At 40.6% G+C, this 19804-nt stretch overlaps 1 protein-coding gene across 5 annotated transcripts in view; it reads right to left on the reverse strand.

The window, feature by feature from the left end:
• Positions 1 to 2404: 2404 nt before the first annotated feature.
• The window catches only part of TMEM150C (transmembrane protein 150C), an 88483-nt gene continuing 71083 nt past the window's right edge, over positions 2405 to 19804 (reverse strand). For all 5 annotated transcript variants that reach the window (XM_077882738.1, XM_077882734.1, XM_077882737.1 and 2 more), the window contains 7 exons: positions 19363 to 19452; positions 18485 to 18538; positions 18333 to 18365; positions 17818 to 17885; positions 9979 to 10106; positions 7231 to 7408; positions 2405 to 4622 (listed from right to left, as the gene is read on the reverse strand). In XM_077882738.1, the coding sequence (XP_077738864.1) occupies positions 4414 to 4622; positions 7231 to 7408; positions 9979 to 10106; positions 17818 to 17885; positions 18333 to 18365; positions 18485 to 18538; positions 19363 to 19442 (750 nt within the window). In that variant the 5' untranslated portion in view covers positions 19443 to 19452 and the 3' untranslated portion in view covers positions 2405 to 4413. The remainder of the gene's footprint in view (positions 4623 to 7230; positions 7409 to 9978; positions 10107 to 17817; positions 17886 to 18332; positions 18366 to 18484; positions 18539 to 19362; positions 19453 to 19804) is intronic.

Below are 19804 nucleotides of genomic sequence, written 5' to 3' on the forward strand. Positions count from 1 at the left end.
GTTCTTCATACTTGTGATTTGGTGCTGTATCTCAACTCCGTAGATCACACCTTTCCCCTATTTCTGTAGGATGATGGTTCTTCACTGATTCTTCGTTTTCTCTTGCTTCAAAGGAATGACAATGACCAAAGAAGTCTTAAAAAACGTAATGTGAACCCTGTGAATGACCAAAGAAGTCTTAAAAAACGTAATGTGAACCCTGTGGCAGTCACTAGGCTGTTCACAAAAATGTTCCTCCCATCTCGGCACACGGTGGGAGAGCGGCTCTCACGGAGGACTGTGCAATGTGCCCTAACCAATGAAATGTAAGCTAAGGGATGTTTGTCGCTTCTAGCAGAATCTTTAAGAACAGTTAGCAGTCTGCCACACGTTCTTGGCTGTTGCCATTTGTGGTGGAAGCATGTGTGGAGATGAAAGCCTTTATCAGCCAGGGTCCAAGTCATATTACCCTTGCCAACTCTGGATAGACATCTAGTATGAGAAGGGAACTTTAGTTTTATTCATTTTCTTTTGGGACTGCAAAACCCATCCTGCCCTGACTGACACAATGCCTAAGCAAAAATGAACTGCTGTTCTGGTGTTCCAGTCTCCGTTATAACCAGCAGACTACCAAGTCTAGGATATGCAAGTTTTACTTTCCTACACCAGGAGCAAAGAAAACCCAGTAAATAAAACAGTTGGTAAAAGTTCACCTCATGGTCATTTTTCCATTAAATAAAAAACGATGGAAACTTTAAAATGTTAACATTATTTAAAAGATATTTCTTCCCTAACTAGGATGAACTTTTCTTCAAGAGACCTAGTTGGACTACCAAAAGGAAGTTTAGTTTATTTCAAACTTTGCTCTTTGGGTCATCTGCATTAGATCCCCGGGGTGTGGAGGGGTGCTGATGGGGAGGGGGGCTGATGCTCATTCTAAATGCAGATTTTTTGGTCTTGGCCTCTGGGAAGAATCCTATGGTTCTTAACTCCTAGGAAATTCTGTAATCTTGATCTTGATTTGTATGTGTGGTATAATACAAAAGTATATTTGGGCTTTGCTCTAGGTTCCTGCCACAGAGCTGCTAAAACTCTTGAAATTTCCTGATAGGAGTGATTTTTGTTATTTGTAATGAGTGCAGGTTTATGCTAATGAGGTAGGATCTGGTGGGGCCCCCAGATACCCTCAGGACTGTGCTGGTCACCAGAAAGACCAAGTAATTAGACCACCTGATCAACCTCTAGAAGCAGATGTGGGGGAAGGTGCTGGAAGTTGAACTCTATATAGACTCTCGAACAGGGAGGTTCAGAGAGATTCCAGGTTGGCGAACTCATGGAAATGTTGGGAGGGTGTCAAGCCCCTGCATCCTCCCTTTCCTTGCCCTGTAGGTCTCTTTCATTTGGTTGTTTTTGAGTTCTATCCTTTATAATAAGCAGGCAAATGGAAGTAGTATTTTCTGGAGTTCTGGGAGCCATTCTAGTAAATTATCCAACCTAAAGGGGAAGCGAGTTCCCTTCTAATTCCCTGCCAATTTTACAGTCAGGATGGACAGAAGTGTGGGTAACCTGGGACTGGCATCTGAAGTGAGTGAAGGTACTCCTGTGGGACTGACAATAACTCTGGGTAGTATTAGAATGGAACTGAATTGAAGGACATCCAGTTGGTGTCCAGAGAATCAGAGAATTGGCTGTTGGTGTTGGAAAACACCCTAGAAATATGCTACCAACATAACACTGAAGTGTATTTTGTTTTTTTTCTTAAATATTTAATTAAATAATTTATTTAAAAAATATTTTAAATTCAATTTGCCAAAAAAAATTAAAAAAAATATTTGCTGACATATAACACCCAGTGCTCATCCCATGAAGTACCCTCCTTAGTGCCTGTCACCCAGTCACCCCATCCCTCCACCCTCCTCCCCTTCTGCAAGCCGTTGTTTCCCAGAGTTAGGAGTCTTGTGGTGAGGATGTAGAGAAAGGGGAAGATTTTATTTATTTATTTGAGGGAGAGTGAGAGAGTACGAGGGTAGGGAGGGGCAGAGGGAGAAGAGAGAGGGAGCCCGATATGGGGGGCTCCATCCCAGGACCCTAAGATCATGACCTGAGCTGAAAGCAGACCCTGAACTGACTGAAACATCCAGGAGCCCCCTGGGTTCTTTTTGGTTTTTGTTTTGCATGCATGTGAGTGGGGAAAGGGAGCAGAGAGAGAGAATCCCAAGCAGACTTCCTGGAGAGCACAGAGCCAGGGTCTTAGGGTCTCAATCCTATGAACCTGAGGTCAAGACTTGAGCCAAAACCAAGAGTCAGAAGCTTAATGACTGAGCAACCCAGGCATCCCACTGAAGTATATTTTCAATAGAATGTCCAATGGAGTTTACACATGCTTCAATATTACAGTAGAAACATTAGTGTAAGAGACAAATCATAAGTCTGCATAAAAGAATTTTATTTAGTGGTCAGATCCCAATGAATAATGCCAGTCATTGCTTGATTCTGTTTAAATGTGCTACTTAGATATACTCTTAAGAAAGTGTACAGTGCATCACCAAAAGCTGTTTAATTTGGATTGTGTAGAATAAGATAAAACCTCACAAATCTTTGTTTTCTGGTAAAATTTTTAAAATATAAAAATGAAAAAACAAACCCAAAAGCAGTATTCAAAAATAATAAATGTCACCTTGGATTATTTACAGTAAAATGCCTTTTTCCTAGGAGAATGCTCTCTGCTTGATTTTTTTCTCTCACATTTCACCTATCACTCATAGGTATCTGATCCTTCTCTAGGATTTCTTCCATTCCTGCTTTGCTTGAAACAGTCATCTGCTCTCTCATCTTTGAGTCTTTCTCCGATACTCCTATTTCCTATGCTTAAATTCCCAGTAAATCCATTTAACAGACATTTGTTGAGCACCTACATGTGCCAGGCACTGTGCTGGGAGGCAGAGAAAAATACAGAGATGAAAAGTCATAGACTGCTTCCTCAAGAATCTGAGTTTGGATTGAATTAAAAAACAATGTTTTTCACATTATATTCCACGAGATCCCAGGCTCCTGTGAAGTGTATCTGGGGACTTCTTGAAGCAAAGTGCATTCATGGAGGGTCTGTCAACATGGCCCACTCCAGGGCATTTTGAACTTAGAATTTTGCCCTTTATAAAGTACAGTCTCAAAGCCTGGACTAGAGCTTGCATTCTAAACTTCGAGGCTGGAAAGCGTATGTTGGACAGTAGGGGATCAGCCATGCCAGTTTGTTTTGGGGTGAAGGGTAGTCTTTTAATTGGTTTCTACAAATTCCAAGTATGAAAAAGACCTTAACCCCCCGCCCCCCACTAAATTTGAGCTATAGATACATATAAGGAAGGTCTCCTTTGATCTGGACTTGCAACAAGATGCTCTAAGACTCCTTTTATAAATGTCCAGCAGAGGCTCTTTTTATTACCTCCACAAATACTTCTTTGTGCTTTCCTGTGAACATTTTCTTAGCTTTGAACATAAAAGCAGCAAATTAAGCCTGTGGGTCACCTTTTTTTTTTTTCCCTTTTTCTTTTATCATGGTTGAACCCAAAACAAGCTCAGCTCTTGCATTTGGCTTACATCTTCTTTGTCCACGAGGCCTTGAGAGACCTATGGTGATTATTACTTAAAGAAAAAAAAGAAGGCAAACCATGAAATATAAAACAAAAGCCGTACATAGCATACTATGGAAGCAAAAATGAAACCATGCCCTCTCTGCCCCCATCTTGTTCCATGCCCTGGCAGACCACATCCCTACAAATATTCACATTTGGAAATATTTCTCAGTCACAGTAAAGTCCAAATCATGGTGGTGGGTTTGTAGCACATTCCTTTCATTGACTCCACATAGCCGACCACCGAACAATGATGAAGGGAGTTTTGATGGGCAAGTTCTTAACCCCATGCCTTTCCATAGATTACACAGGGTCACATCTCTATACAGTCTCCATCCAATTAAATGATGCTCAATCCACTCAAGAGTATAAGTGCCAGATTCAGAACTTCCTCATGAGCTGGTTCTAAGCCCTTTGGATCTGAAGGCAACTTTGGGAGTTGGCATTATTCCCATGTTTCATTTGGCCCGCCCTACTCTTGGTAGGGTGATCACGATGTCTGAAATATGTGAAGAGAATGAGAAGAGTAGGGAGTCTCAGGAGAGAGAGGGAAAAGAAAAGTGATCATGCACAAGCTTCTTGCTCCATCGTGCATATATTTTCAGTGTAACAGTGTGTATTTCGACACATAAGGGCTTGTGCTTTTTAGTTAAAGAAAGAACTTGCCCTGAAAAGCTCATTTGGCAAATGTGGCCATGAACATGTGTGTAAAATGTGTTAGGTTGTGTACCAAGTCCTGTGGGTGTGTCCTCCTGGCTCTTCCCCCCCATCACACCCACCTCCTCAGCAAGGAAAAATGGGTCGGTTACACCTGGTCGGTTTGATATTCAGAAGCTTCAGACAGGCTTTCTGAGAAGCTTAGGAAATTCTCCTGGTACTCGGAGCAAACAATCTCGTAACGGTAATGCCGGAACTCCACAGCAAAGGTGCCAAAATAAGACAGGAAGCACATGACCAGACCCCACTGGACCCTGGCTGCATACATGTGGATGCCCTGGGCCATGAGGATGAAATCTGGGGAGGAGCAGTCAAGGAAAGTACTCCCATCAGCCACGTTAAAACCACGCTCTTTTCTGGACAGACAGGTTACAAGAAAAGTCTCACTCTCCTCCTTCATTATCAAAACTTAGTTTGACAGCTTGCTGAACACACCACTTGCATGAATAATACGAAACAACAGGACTGAGCTCTTCCTTTGTGCCAGACATGCTTCTAGGCGCTTTCATGGAAAATCTAACTTAATCCTCACAACCACCCTATTATCCATCAGTTCATTTAAAAATAGGGAAACTGAGGCCAAATGGTTAAGTAACTTGCCTGAGGTCTCATCACTGTTAACTGGTAGAGCTGGAATTCAAATACAAGGACTCTGACTCCCAGGCCAGGCATGCAACTCCACCTACCACCACCTAATAAACTGTGAGATCAGTAAGAGGATTAAAATTCCAAAAAATTAGTTGAGCAGAAAAATTAATTTATCTTTTAAAAAATCACTGCAAGTGACTGTGGATTCATAATCCTGATTCTATCTGTAGAAACAATCCTGAACATATCAAATGACTCACATATCAAATGACCTAAGCATTGTCTCTGTAGTGCTATTAGTGATTAGTATTAGTGGCCCCTCTTCCTCGTCTGTCTAGTTTTCACTATTAAAACAATAAACAGGGCAGCCTGGGTGGCTCAGCGGTTTAGCACTGCCTTCAGCCCGGGTTATGATCCTGGAGACCTGGGATCGAGTCCCACGTCGGGCTCCCTGCATGGAGCCTGCTTCTCCCTCTGCCTGTGTCTCTGCCTCTCTCTCTCTCTCTCTCTCATGAATAAATAAATAAAATCTTTAAAAAAACAATAAACAAATGAGACTCCTATGCCTGAATATATATGGAGTGTACATGTGCACACACACCAGTATACATGAGGCAGGAGCTGGGAGGAGAACGTTTCAAAGCATGCTTCAGTAAAAAGCCAAGAGGCCAAGGACTAAATACATTTTTTAAGAAAGCCCAGAAATGCTCCTTTGGAATTAGTTCTATCTTCAGAACTTAGACTTAAAATCTTGGGAAGTTTTCAGAGAGTAAAAGAATACGGAGACACTACTTCAGCCAAACTTCGCTCTCCAGAGAAGGCCTGGATCCATTCACCTGGGAACCAAATGTTCAGAATCAACACGGATCAGAATTATTTGATATAAGCTGAAAATGCAAAATAAAGTCTGTACACACTCTTCTGATTGATGACTCACAATACTGGCAAAGCATTATTAGGGCTTACGCTAATGGGGAAGGGCTAAATCTTCAAGTAACTGGCAGAATTCGGACCTTTTTACTCATAAAATATTTTGTCACGTGGCTAGCAATCAGCATGATTATTGGCTTGATTTTCCAGTCCTTAAATGTTCTCTAATGTGTGCAAAACTTCAAAAAGTGAGGAAAGAAGAAATAAAGACCCCAAATACTCCAGTAACTACAGGACATCTGTCAACCATAAATGTAGGCGAGAGGGTGTGGTGGTTAAGAGTTCACACTGCGCCTGAGCGTAAATCGAGATCACCACATGGCATATGACCTTGGGCAAATTAATCTGTCCTTACTATTCTTACTTTTTTTTTTTAAGATTTTATTTATTTATTTATTTATTTGCTTATTTATTTATTTATTTATTGGAAGAGAGCTAGCAGGCAGGAGCAGAGGGAGCAGCACAGGCAGAGGGAGAAGCAGACTCCTCGCCGAGCAGGGAGCCTGAGGAAGGGCTGAGCCCAGGACCCCGATATCACGACCTGAGCCCAAGGCAGACGCTTAACTGACTGAGCCACGCAGGCACCCCAGGCACCCCCGTCCTTGTTAAATTCTTACTTGTTAAATGAGGATTAAAGGAGTTGATACATTTAAAGTGTTTAGCATAACGCCTAGCACCTGGTAAGCGCCCAGTAACTTGGCAGTACCTGCAGAACCTGCGGGTTTGGGTTAGCTGTACATTGCAGCCGCCAGGAGCCTCATTCCCTTCCTCTCTTGGTTGCCCTGAGCTCACAAGATCTCTGCCCCACCTGATGAGTGGCTGATCTGATTGGCTGCACTGGAACTGACCGGCTTCTATTGGGTTCTATTGGGCCACCGTGCTCCCTGCCTCCCTGCCGGACTAGTCCCCGCGGTGGTTGGGGTTAAGCTTTTCCTGGTTTGTCCGCCTGTTACTGAACGATAAGTCGAATTCCAGGGTGTGAGGGAGGAGGTTTGGCACATTCTCCTCTGCAAATTAAATTACACGAAATAATAAGGCCATTAATACAATCATAAATTAACTTTTTTTTAAGATGGAAGGGGAAAAAAATCACAATTTTCATTATGCATTCTGGGTTTTTCATCAAGGGAAGCTTTTACATCATTAATGATAAAGAGAATGCATGACACCATTCCTACAGATTAAAAACAATTTTGAGAAGGCATGGCTTGCTTTATTTTTAGTTTTCCATCTCCTCTTTGGCATAAAAAACAGGTCTCTTCTCTTTTGTCTAAGATTCTGAGATAATCTGACAGTACAGCCTAATCTATCGGAAAGGTAATTTTCTCATCTACGTATCTGTGTTTTAATCCCACTGCCAAAGAACCTTTTCACATTCAAAGGATACAGAGGACCACACAGAGAGTGATAGATGCTGACAGAATAACTCGTGGAATTCCAACTTTCCGTCCTTCGTTCTTGATGTTGACTTTGAGTGTCAACGCAGCCTGGATCCAGCAGGTCAACGTGCCGAACCCAAAGGTCAAAGAAGTTCCGACATTATGGATTTCTTCATCATTTGTGAGCTAAGGGGTGAACAGATAATGACAAGGAGGCCCATTTAGAAAAGACACGATGGCCATTGGAACACCTGAGGGAGAAAAAATAAGTAAAGTGATGTCTCAATAATGGGATGATAGGTTTTGGAAAAAGCAGAGTCCTTCATCTCCACTGGCTCTTTGTATCTGTTCTCAAATGGTCTGAACTCTGAGGGGAGAAAGGTTTTGGTACCTCCAAACCTCAAAATATTTGTCTAGAATAACCACTCAGGCAGTGGTAATCTATTCCTTGGGTTTATCTTCCAGAAAAGTGTGGAAAAGTAAAAGAAAAAAGCAGGTCAGTTACATGGAAAAGAGAAATGTCAGTTTCTACAAACATGCACCCCAAACTTTGTTTTCCAGACTAAGAAATGAGACCTGGGATCTGGCTGTGTATTTACTGATGGGAGAGGACCAATTCAAAATGGGTCAAGATTTTACTGACATAGACAGCTAACAACACTTACTCCTGCAAGACTGGCCTGTATAATGTGACCAATTCAATGTTACTGGGATTTTGTTTTATTTTCTTTTTATAGTAAGAAAATTGCCACCTAATAGCTTTTTCCATATTTATAGACCCATTAAAGGACATTAGTGTTTGAAGATTTCTGGTTAAGGCTTTTATAGAGGTAAGAGGTTAAAGGAGACCCATTTGGGTTATTTCATTTGAGGGTTAAAGACATAAACTCTCCAAATCATTACCTACTGATGTAAAAAATACACTGGTCACTTTAAGAAAATACTGGTCACTTAAAACATCTTTAGCAATTACATATTTTTTAATTACACATATAAGAAAATAAAATCTATAGTTGAAGAGATGGCTCTTACAAAATGGTAAAATATTTTTTTGAATTGCCATTGTCTTCAGATGTTTTATTGTTTGACATTGCTGTGAGAATGGTTGCATCACATCAATATTGCTTTCCTTTCACAATGTTTTCTATTGTTTTTGGCTGTAGTATTTTTTCCTCTTCTTTGGAAAACACCATGTTTTCTCTCTTAGCTCAAAAGACATCTTTTCAAATCTTACTTTAAACAACAATTCCTCAAATTAAATTTTATTTCTAGGAAATTGGTTTTCCATGCTCTACATAGTCTATTCATTTATTATTTTAAACTTAATTTTAAAAATAGATTATATAATTACATGGTTCAAACTTTACAAAATTATAGAGAGTACTGATGGAAGATACTGTCTCCTGCCCCCACACACTAGCCACTTGGTTTCTTCACAGGCAACTAATTTGTTGTTTCCTGTGTATTCTCTGTAGATATTCCAGAAAGTCTTCATCATATGTAGTGTCATCGTTCATGGTTTTGAATATTTGTGGTTCACCAAAATCTCTGGACTTTAGGAAAGAACAAGAGGTACTCAGTAACTTTCATCCAAGCCCTTGCTGAGAGAATTGATAGTGAGCACTTTACAACATGCCAGCATCTGCAGTACAGATAGGCAGTAGCAATTCAATAAATCTGGCTTGACTTATTGGGATGACCTATCTGTCAAATGACCCATCAATTTGAAAATAATTATTCAGTTGCTATTCTGTGCCAGGTGAAGTGCTGGGGAAAGAGTTCCTGGTTTAATGAATTATCAGGACTAAGGGTTGGAACGAGACACAGTCTTAGAAAATCCAATACCATATTTTTTTGAATGCCTATGCTATTTGGATTTCACTCCATCGAAAGGGAAGGAAGTGTCAGGATTGGTATATGACTGCAGGGAGGAAGTTTCTCACCACGGTATAAAGCACAGGTTGGAGGACACTGGGAAGGTATTGGAGGCATGGCAATCAGACAACTACTGTTCCAGTGCGGGGGTCTCCTTGTCTATCTTACAAACGGAGTCATTTGAGTCAAGAGTTGGATGATGGTATTGGCAAGGGAATTTTTTTTTTTTTTAAAGTAGGCACCATGCTGGATATGGAGCTTGAACTCATGACCCAGAGATCAAGACCTGAGCCGAGATCAACAGCCAGATGCTCAACCAACTGAGCCACTCAGGCATCCCTGCGGAAATTATTCTTAAATATTGTGACCCTGGGCTTCTACATTTCTGCGAAGAAGAGTTAGTGTTAATGTATCTTTATACAGGTCATAGGTGTTCTAGAGAAATTCTAGGTTTTCAAACTTGATTCCCATGTGAGCTTGCTAATATGAAGTACAAGCTTTTATCCAAAAAGAATGTTCAGTGTTTAGTTTTAGAAAGGCAATGATCCTCTTATTTTTCCAGAACGGTACATTAGGAGACAATTTGTCATGAGAAAAAGTATAAAGCACTTTAAAATCCTTTGCAGAAGATACATGGCTATAGTAGTAGCTACCTCTCCCCATGGCTGTGCTGTACTTTCAAAGCATAGTGAGCACCTTCACTTCAACATGAACATACGTAGCCTGGGCTGAAGACTAGAAGGACTGGCTGCTGGAGAACCCATGCTCATTAGGAACCACTATTAGCATTATTTAAAAGATTTGTGCAGAAGCAGTGGCCATGACAATCATATAGGCAAAGGGTGAGAAGGAGGTAAAAAAAAAAAGGCCAAATAAAGTACCTGAAAATTACCAAGTAAGGTCATCCCAAAGGAAGCCAGACACAGCGCCACCAATCCACTAATATTCAACCACGGATTTAAGACCTTGGGCTTCAGTTGTATGAAGCGTAGAACAGCTACCACAAGAGCTGGGGATAAAATGAAATGTTAAAATGCAAAAATCTAAATCATACAGCTAGACAGGCAGTGTTCTAAAGCCCGTGTGCAATATTAAACTTTTCGCCATGGTACTTTTTTAAGTCTCTGAAGGGGCAGATTATTTTTAAAAGAAATTTTTCATGCAATGCTTACAATTATTTGGACGTTTTATTATGCCTAACCTGGGGGAAGCAGAGAGGAGTTGAAGCAGCAGCGCTGTATGTTATTCAAGTGATGCAAGGATGACAGAGCTGCCACTTGTGTTGTTCTCAGAGTTTTCAAAAGCAAGGTCAGCAAAGGACACATTGGCTTAGAAGAATATCACAGAGGCCTGACACGACAATTAAGACAGGGATGTGACAATTCATGGCATGAGAACTCACTAATTCAACCACCTTCTAGTATAACAGTGTTAGAACAGACACAGCAGGAAAACATGGGGACGAAGACAGGGTTCCACATCTAGACAAACTTGCTGGTCCCTGTGCCAGAAATCATCCCTGGGGATAGGAAGGAAAAAGACGAGGCAAGTGTACAAATCCCTGGATTACTGGTTTATTCTCTCTTCCCTCTAATTCTATCTGGAAGTGACCATTGTCAAAGGACGAGGATCGTTGATCTAAATTAGAGCAGTTATAGTAATTAAATTGTGAAATATGAATTTTAACATAGCAGATGCGGGGGTTTTGTATGTACTAAAAACCATGCTGATTATATTAAGAAAGCTCAATTCTTCTATGATGTTACTGACTTTAAAAGACCATCTTTTGAAGCAAATTTTTATGGGAGAGTCAGAGAATAAAGGAATTTACCTAGATTTAAACCTGACCTTTCTCTTTTAAGTTTTATTTTTTATTTTTATTTTTTTAAATTTTTATTTATTTATGATAGTCACACAGAGAGAGAGAGAGAGAGAGGCAGAGACACAGGCAGAGGGAGAAGCAGGCTCCATGCCCCGGGAGCCCGACATGGGATTCGATCCCGGGTCTCCAGGATCGCGCCCTGGGCTGAAGGCAGGCGCTAAACCGCTGCGCCACCCAGGGATCCCTAAGTTTTATTTATTTAAGTAATCTCTATACCCCATGTGGGGCTCAAACTCACAACCCTGAGATCAAGAATCACATATTCTTCCAACTGAGCCAGCCAGGCACACTTCAAACCTGACTTCTAAGAGTGACCTTGAGGATGGTCCATACTCAAGCCATGAATATAAGAATGCCCTTTTATTAGTTGCTTAGTGCAGGGGTATTTTCATGTTTATACAAAAAGTTGGGAGAGGTTAGTCTACAAGTAAGAGAAATAAAGTGTTTGCAGTTAATATAAATTATATACATATAAGGAAATGCACTTACTACTTCCTAAGACGATTTATTTTGACATTGAGGATTAACAGGGAGGACAATTAGAAATTCAAGAATTACCTATTTATACAGCAATTAAGTAGGTAATTATTTGCTAAAGGTTTTTATCTTCATTATAGGCCCTTATTAGTAGTCATTAATAAAGGAAATCCATCCATAAATTTAAATTTCCTACATTTGCTGAATTTCATAGTTTCAAGCTACAAAGTGAAGCTCAGCAAGTTGATTTTCAGTTCCAAGTACCTCTGATCAAAGATTGGTAAACAACTTGGTTGATATTTGGATTTTAGAAACAAAATAGTAAACCATAATTTATAAAATCTCAAATTGTTCAACTCTGATTTAGCTTTTAGTATATTTATGTTTCATCTAATTCCCACTAGCAGTCATAGAATTTATAAATGATACTTGATTTGAAAGAGTTCCAAATCTCATGGTTTGAGGGATCTAGTTAGAACTTATAATATATCTGATGTCTACTAATAATAACAACAAGTATTCCAGAGGATGAAAATAATCAGCACAACTTCTTACTACTTTCTGGATGGGAATAGGGGGAGGAAGTGGAGAGGAAAGATCAAAGATAAGCCCTCTAACACAAAGAGATAATCAGATGAAGAGTTCACTAAATTAAGACCCGAAGCTTCAACACAAGGCACCATGGGAGACACTTGCTATTAACTGTATATGGATATTAGAACATAATGACAAAATACCAAGACAGCACATTTCATTTCTTTTAAAAATGACTAGTGAAAAGTATTACTCTAGCAGCTCTCTGGATGTCATTTAGTTTGGAGGGATAGTTCTAGAACTTTGGCTGAAGCCCTAAAACCATTGCTGAGGAAGACACAGATGGCTCTTCATGTTGACCTCTTCGGTCCATTTGTGTGGAGAGGAAGAGGCTCAATGGCCATTTTCTGGGTTACTCACTTCTCTCCAGTAAACATAGGACATGTATCATCTTCTGGTCCCAGCACTGCCAGCCCTCCTACTTGTAATATGATGATAAACCATTTTATCATGAACAGATGATGAAATTAAGCAGGAAACAGAATACCCACTTGGAGACATGAATCCAACCCAACACTCCCAACTTCCAGAATGGCAGTCCAAACACCACACTCTGCCCTCTTTGCCTATTAACACCATTATTGATCAGCTCAGACTAAGCAAAATTTCCTTTAAAAATAGATTTGATTCGGGCAGCCCCGGTGGTGCAGCGGTTTAGCGCCACCTGCAGCCTGGGGTGTGATCCTGGAGACCCGGGATCGAGTCCCACATCGGGCTTCCTCCCTGGAGCCTGCTTCTCCCTCCACCTGTGTCTCTGCCTCTCTCCTCGCTCTCTCTGAATGAATAAATAAATCTTAAAAAAAAAATAGATTCGATTCATTGGGGGGCACCTGGGTGGCTTAGCGGTTGAGCATCTGCCTTTGGCTCACATCGTGATTCTGGGGTCCTGGGATCAAGTCCCGCATTCGGCTCCCTGCATGGAGCCTGCTTCTCCCTCTGCCTGTGTCTCTGCCTCTCTCTCTGTGTCTCTCATGAATAAATACATAAAATCTTAAAAAAAAAAAAAAAGATTAGATGGGCACCTGGCTGTCTCAGTCAGTAAAGCGTGGAATGCCCGGTTGTGAGTTCAAGTCCCACACTGGGCATAGAGGTTACACTTAAAAAAAAGGTTCTAGTTGAACTTTTAAGGTGGTGGAAATTATAAGCTTCTAGTCTTTTAACAGTTTTATTAACAGGTTTAATGGAGGCAGATTCAAATTATCAATTATAAAGTTCTTTTCAACCAAGTAGTGATTTAATTATACATGCTTGAAAATGACTTCTGAGCAGTGGGGCGATTTCAAAGCTGCCTTATATATGCTGACCAATTTTTACCACATTGATGTTCTGATTGGTTTCTTGGTTTCATTAAAAATTTTAGTTTCGGGCAGCCCCGGTGGCTCAGCAGTTTAGCGCCACCTTCAGCCGGGGGCGTGATCCTGGAGACCTGGGATTGAGTCCCAAGTCAGGCTCCCTGCATGGAGCCTGCTTCTCCCTCTGCCTTTCTCTCTCTCTCTCTCTCTGTCATGAATAAATAAATAAAATCTTTAAAAAAAATTTTAGTTTCACTAAAAATTTTATCAACAGTTTTAGAAAAGATTTTAAAACCCATCCTTAAAAAAATAAAAAATAAAACCCATCCTTCCATTGTTTATGGTATTTGGAATAGTCCTTTGCCATACAAGTATCTTTTATTTATTTATTTATTTATTTATTTATTTATTTATTTATTATTTTATTTTATTTTATTTTTTTTATTTTATGATAGTCACACACACACACACAGAGAGAGAGAGAGAGAGAGAGAGAGGCAGAGACATAGGCAGAGTGAGAAGCAGGCTCCATGCAGCGGGAGCCCGACGTGGGATTCGATCCCGGGTCTCCAGGATCGCGCCCTGGGCCAAAGGCAGGCGCGCTAAACCGCTGCGCCACCCAGGGATCCCATCTTTTATTTATTGTAAAATAACACAGAGAGTAGAATAATTGCCTATTTTCTTTTTTTTTTTTTTAAGATTTTATTAATTAAACAGAGACACAGAGAGAGGGAGAGAGGCAGAGACACAGGCAGAGGGAGAAGCAGGCTCCATGCCAGGAGCCCAACATGGGACTCGATCTGGGGTCTCCAGGATCATGCCCTGGGCCAAAGGCAGGTGCTCAACCGCTGGGCCACCCAGGTGTCCCAGATTTTGTTATTTTATTTGAGAGAGAGCAGCCCGCAGAGACACTGCACGTGCATGAGTGGCGGGAGGGGCAGGGGCAGAGGGAGAAATAGATTTCCCGCTGAGCAGGGAGCCAGATTCAGGGTTAGATCCTAGGACCCTGCAACCATGACCCTAGCAGAAGGCACATACTGGGCCACCCAGGTCCGTCTATCATCTATCTATCTATCTATCTATCTATCTATCTATCTATCTATCTATTATCTATTTATCATCCATCTTAAGAGTGAGCTCTACATCCCATGTGGGGCTTGAACTCACAACCCTGAGATCAAGAGTCACATACTCTAGGACTGAGCCAGCCAGGTGCCCCCAGTTGGGCTTTTAAAGTTCAAACTCAAAATAGCAGCTCTTCATTGTAGTTCTAAACTGGTGCCTGGCCAAATTCTTTCCTTATTTGTTTAGTTTTATTGTTTATGCATCAATAATTCCTATTTATGACTGCAGTAGAACACGGCAATCAATGTGTTTTGGCTGAAGGAGGGGGAGTAGCTGCTATTAGGTGACAGAAATCATTCAGCTATCAGCTTTATCCTCACAACCTGTCCAGAGCAGAAAAGAATATTCCTTTCAAGAAATATGTCTTGGTTTTCTTTTAACCCCCTTGGGGGAAATAAAAATGTGGATTCAGACAAAGCGCATAACTAGTGGATCTTTGATTCTATCAACAAGACAGAAGATCTTAGCGAACTGATTTTAATAAATGCTACACGGACTCATTTGTAGATTGTAAATTATAATCTAGACGGCAGATTATAAGCAGTGATTTATAGGCAGTCGAGTCGGTTATGCCGTCTAAAGTAATGGGCTGAGACCTAATAGGGACTGGCCTGGGGAGATGAAAGCCTTCTCCTTTTTGAGTAAGAATCATTAGTAAATGGATTCTTTTTCACTCCCAGAGTTGATAAATAAATAATTGTGGGCTTCCTCCCCCTGAACACTCATCTTCATCAGTTTTGTGTCTACCAGATGGTATTAAAAAGGATGGAAGAGGGATCCCTGGGTGGCGCAGCGGTTTGGCGCCTGCCTTTGGCCCAGGGCGTGATCCTGGAGACCCGGGATCGAATCCCACGTCGGGCTCCCGGTGCATGGAGCCTGCTTCTCCCTCTGCCTGTGTCTCTGCCTCTCTCTCTCTCTCTCTCTATCATAAATAAATTTAAAAAAAAAACGGATGGAAGATAATAAAGAATAAACACTGGATATACTGTGATACCTCAGAGGGGAAGCTAGTAAAGGCTTTAAGTGCTTCTTGCTGGAACAGGGGGAGGACCAGAGAATAAGATGATGACAAGAGTCATCTGGAGGAGGGGAGCTTGTTTTCGTAACTTTGTTTTTGGAAATGCTTTTGTAATTAGTTAATCATAAGCTTTATAACTGGATAACTCTGTAAGCTGTGCAAATTGGGATTTTTAAGATTACAGGCTAAAGACGATTGGGAAATATCAATTCATCTCAAGAATATGAAGGAAGTAGTATGTGGCTTCCAACATGTTCACTGGTTTCTTTAAAGCCCAAATGGAGGACAAACAGCTTGTGACAGCTTTTTAATAAGGGCAGTCTCCTGTGTGTCGTGATTAGATGAGGTGGTATTTGCAAAGCACTTAGCATTGTGCGTGGAATATAAATGACTGCTATTAATTATTGTTATTATTGCACCCTGTGGGGGATGATCATATGAGTAGGTACCAACCTGCAGGCCTGTGTGTTGTGCCTGCAGGCAGACTGGGAAAGGTCCCTGACCCTGCAATTCGAGATTCTCCCTTGGGGCTTTGGGTTCTGTTAAACGCAAATAGCTTGTTAGCAGTCATTTATGCCTTGGTGTCAAAAGTAGGAGAAAAAAGTGAGAATTAAAGCTGGTGGTGGCTGAGGCTGAGGGCGGTGAAGACAAAACTTGACCAGCCAGGACTGGCAGTGCTGCCCACATGGGCACCAGCTGCAGTAAGGACTGCCTTTCGCAGAACTGGGGTCTAGCTGGGGTATGAAAATCCTGCCTACCAAGGGCATGATGAGAAGAGCTTCTTCAAAGATCCAGCAACTTCAGCATTAGGGTTGTACCTGACATACTCCTTGGCAGTGGCGCAGCAGTCCATGCCTTCCAGATGCTTCCTGCCTAGGCAAATGGGCTAATGTTGGGGAAGCCTGGGTGGTGACTCAGGCTTTTGACCCAAAGAGAGTTAGTTCCAGGAAAGGACCTTATTAACTGCAGACAGGCCCCCTCAGTGTGCTTCTTGTTGACCTCACAAATTCAAGGGGGGGCCTCTTGGGCCTCCCTGGGAACATTCTCCATGTTTCTCATCTTGTGAGCCTTCTAAAACTAAGATTGTGCCTGTGTTGCAAGTTGGACCAACCATCTCCCTTGGTTTTCCAGTGAGTTCTATAGGTCTTTTCTTTTCCTGCAGCAAGCATTAAAAAACAAAAAACAAAACAAAACAAAACAAAAAACCCTTAAGAATGAGTACAACTGGGCAGCCCCGGTGGCGCAGCGGTTTAGCACCGCCTGCAGCCCAGGGTGTGATCCTGGAGACCCGGGATCGAGTCCCACATCAGGCTCTTTGTATGATGCCTGCTTCTCCCTCTGCCTGTGTCTCTGTCTCTGTCTCTCTCTCTCTGTGTCTATCATGAATAAATAAATAAAATCTTTAAAAAAAAAAAAGAATGAGTACAACTTTTTCGGGTGAGGTTCTACATAGATGAACTAACAGGTCACCTCTCTGGGGAACAGGTGCCACAAAGGCTGAAATTCTCACCACCCATTTCCAGGAAAACATTGTTGAAAAATTTAGCTGTCACTGGCCCATCCTCCACAGCATGCCAACGATGATCTTAGCTGACCCTTTGAAAGACACTGAGGAGACTGGCCTTGGGAAGATTAGGTATGCAAAGGCGATGTGGAAAAGGATAGAGAGCTTGGCTGGTTCCCTCAATCCTCAAAGGGAAGCACTCACAGAACAAACCATGATCTTGGGACACTAAAAGAAAAGTATGGAATGGAGACTAGACCTGAGTACCAAAGGTATCTTCCTTTTTTTTTTTTTAACCTATATCTCCATCTGCCATCTTGGTATGCATATATATGTATAGGAGACGGTGTCACCCATGTTGATGCTGACCTTGAGATTTAAAGGCAGTGTGTACACACATCAATGTTTATCACAAAGCCTAGGCATTTGTCATCCTTGCCAGTGAAGATATAAATAAGGCATTATTTTTAACACAAATGTATTTTACAGTATTGCATTCTCATGCAGGATTTTATGGCACGTGAAATATATTATTTCCTGTGGCAAAAGAAATAAAATCAAGAATACACTGAAATGATAAAGGTGACAAAGGAAAGAGAAAAGGTGAGGTAATCAGAGTGAACATAAAACTACGAGAAAAAAGACCCTCAAAATGAAAAGCCAGCTTCAGCATATTGACTTGATATGATACCAAATTATCAGCTAAGTCCATCATGCTTTCTTTTTTTTTTTTTTTCCCCCACCGTGCTTTCGATGTGGGTTTGGGAGTATTTAAAATAAAAAAGAAATGTACCGAAGCCCATAAAGTATTCTTTCCACTCTTCTTACCTAGGAATGCTGCCATGTTCATAACTTGACTAAACACACAGCTGGCAGGAGGTTCGTCACCTGCAATACTTGAAAATTATGACACGGTTTATTATTATTCTATTAAAATCTGTCACTTACAATGGACTGAATGTCTGTGTTCCTTCAAAATCTGTATGTTGAAATCCTAACCCCCAATGTGATGCTATTAGGAAGTGGGGACTTTGGGAGATATTTAAGTCACGAGAGTCAAGAGTCGAGCTCTCCTGAATGGGATTAGTGCCCTTATAAAAGAGATCCCAGAGAACTGTCTCACCCCCTTTCTGTCGTGTGAGGACACAACCTAGAAGAGGGCCCTCATCGAAACCAGACTGCTGGCACCCTGATCTTGGACCTTCAGCTCCAGAGCTGTGAGAAATACATTTTGGTTGTTTATAAGCCACCCAGTCTATGCTACTTTGTTAGAGTAGCCCAAACTAAGTCACTCTCCCAACTTCTCCTAGGATCCAACAGATCAGAAGAGATTATCAAGTTACCTTATATATGGTGCATGCTTCACACCAGGTTTTCTGGAAAACAAAAAACCTAGGTTAAAGTTCAGTCATTTGTGCACAGATTAGCTTCACCAGTGGGAAAATTTTTGTTAAGTCTATTGATAAACAATGAATTATCCAGAGATCAGCTTTACCTTTCAGCTGAGTTTAATGGGAAAATCTTGTCATCTTCCACAGCTATAAAGTATCTATAAAGAAAGAACAATTAAAGTTTACAAAACAAAGAAAATTTAAAAAAAAGATTCATTTCCCATTTTTACTAGACTAGCCACATTCAATCATATTTACTGTTTTTCCCAACTGGAAAAATCTCTCTTACCATAATGTTTACCTATAGCTCACTTAGCCCTTTGAAGTTCAAATGTGATTATTAATACTATTTCTTTAATTTTCAAAACACCCCTCAAGTGAATGGTAATCATTAGAATTTGGAAACTGGAAAACAAAGAAATAAGACCTTATAACTTTGGTTATACACTAAAATTAGAATTCAGATTTTCTAATTTCTCTCAGTGAACTGCAAGGAACTGAAATAATTTGCTGGAAGGGAAATAGTACTTGAAATAATCAAGTGTGGGAGCATTTTGTGATAAGCTAAGACTTCCAATGCAACAATATTCAAATTATAAACATATCAAACCCGTCACACATCAAAACTGGACTATGCACCAGACCATGAATGGAATCTTTAGCATGTTCATGTAATGAGCAAATCTTGCAAATAATGAATCCCCATCACCAGTTTATGGAATGTTCATTACTGAAAGAACACAGGAGCACAAAATAAAACCAGTATCCTTCACTACTTGCTTTGCATAATGTATTACTCTTGCTATTTACTTTGGATAATAGAAGGGAAGACAAAATGGGGACTTTAGCAAGGTTGAATCAGTAAACCTTATGTTAAAGTATTTATAAATACGCTTATATAGGTATGCCATATACTATCAAAACTACATTTTGATATGTATCACACCCAAGTCCTTAAATAATTAAAAAAGAGAATACTCACACTATCCATAATCCAGCTGAAGTAAACAAAGTAAATACAAGAGGTAAAAACATCCATACGCTGCATTTCTTCCCATCCATGCCTGTACCACTGAAATAAAATCAATAGGCATTAATAACTAAGGCAAAAATTTACCTTAATCTTTCAGGGAGGAAAGAAAGTTTACACTCACTGAAAAAAAATTGTATTTTATGAAACCATGATCCAAATCAATCTATTACTGCCACTCACACTTGTGGAGATCCCTTACGCAGTTAACAAGGATGACTGCTATCTAGCATTAGCTTAAATATTCCAGAGCCTTAGTTGAGAACTAAATGAGAAACTTCTTATAAACACACTTACCTTATATAAGCATCGATATTTTTAAGAAAGGACGAAAGGGTTTGGGTTAAGACTTTCAGAAAGACTAGGTACCAAAGGCTTATTCCAACCTACTTTT

The sequence above is a fragment of the Canis aureus genome, chromosome 33 (assembly GCF_053574225.1).
Source record: "Canis aureus isolate CA01 chromosome 33, VMU_Caureus_v.1.0, whole genome shotgun sequence".
NCBI classification, from domain to species: domain Eukaryota; kingdom Metazoa; phylum Chordata; class Mammalia; order Carnivora; family Canidae; genus Canis; species Canis aureus.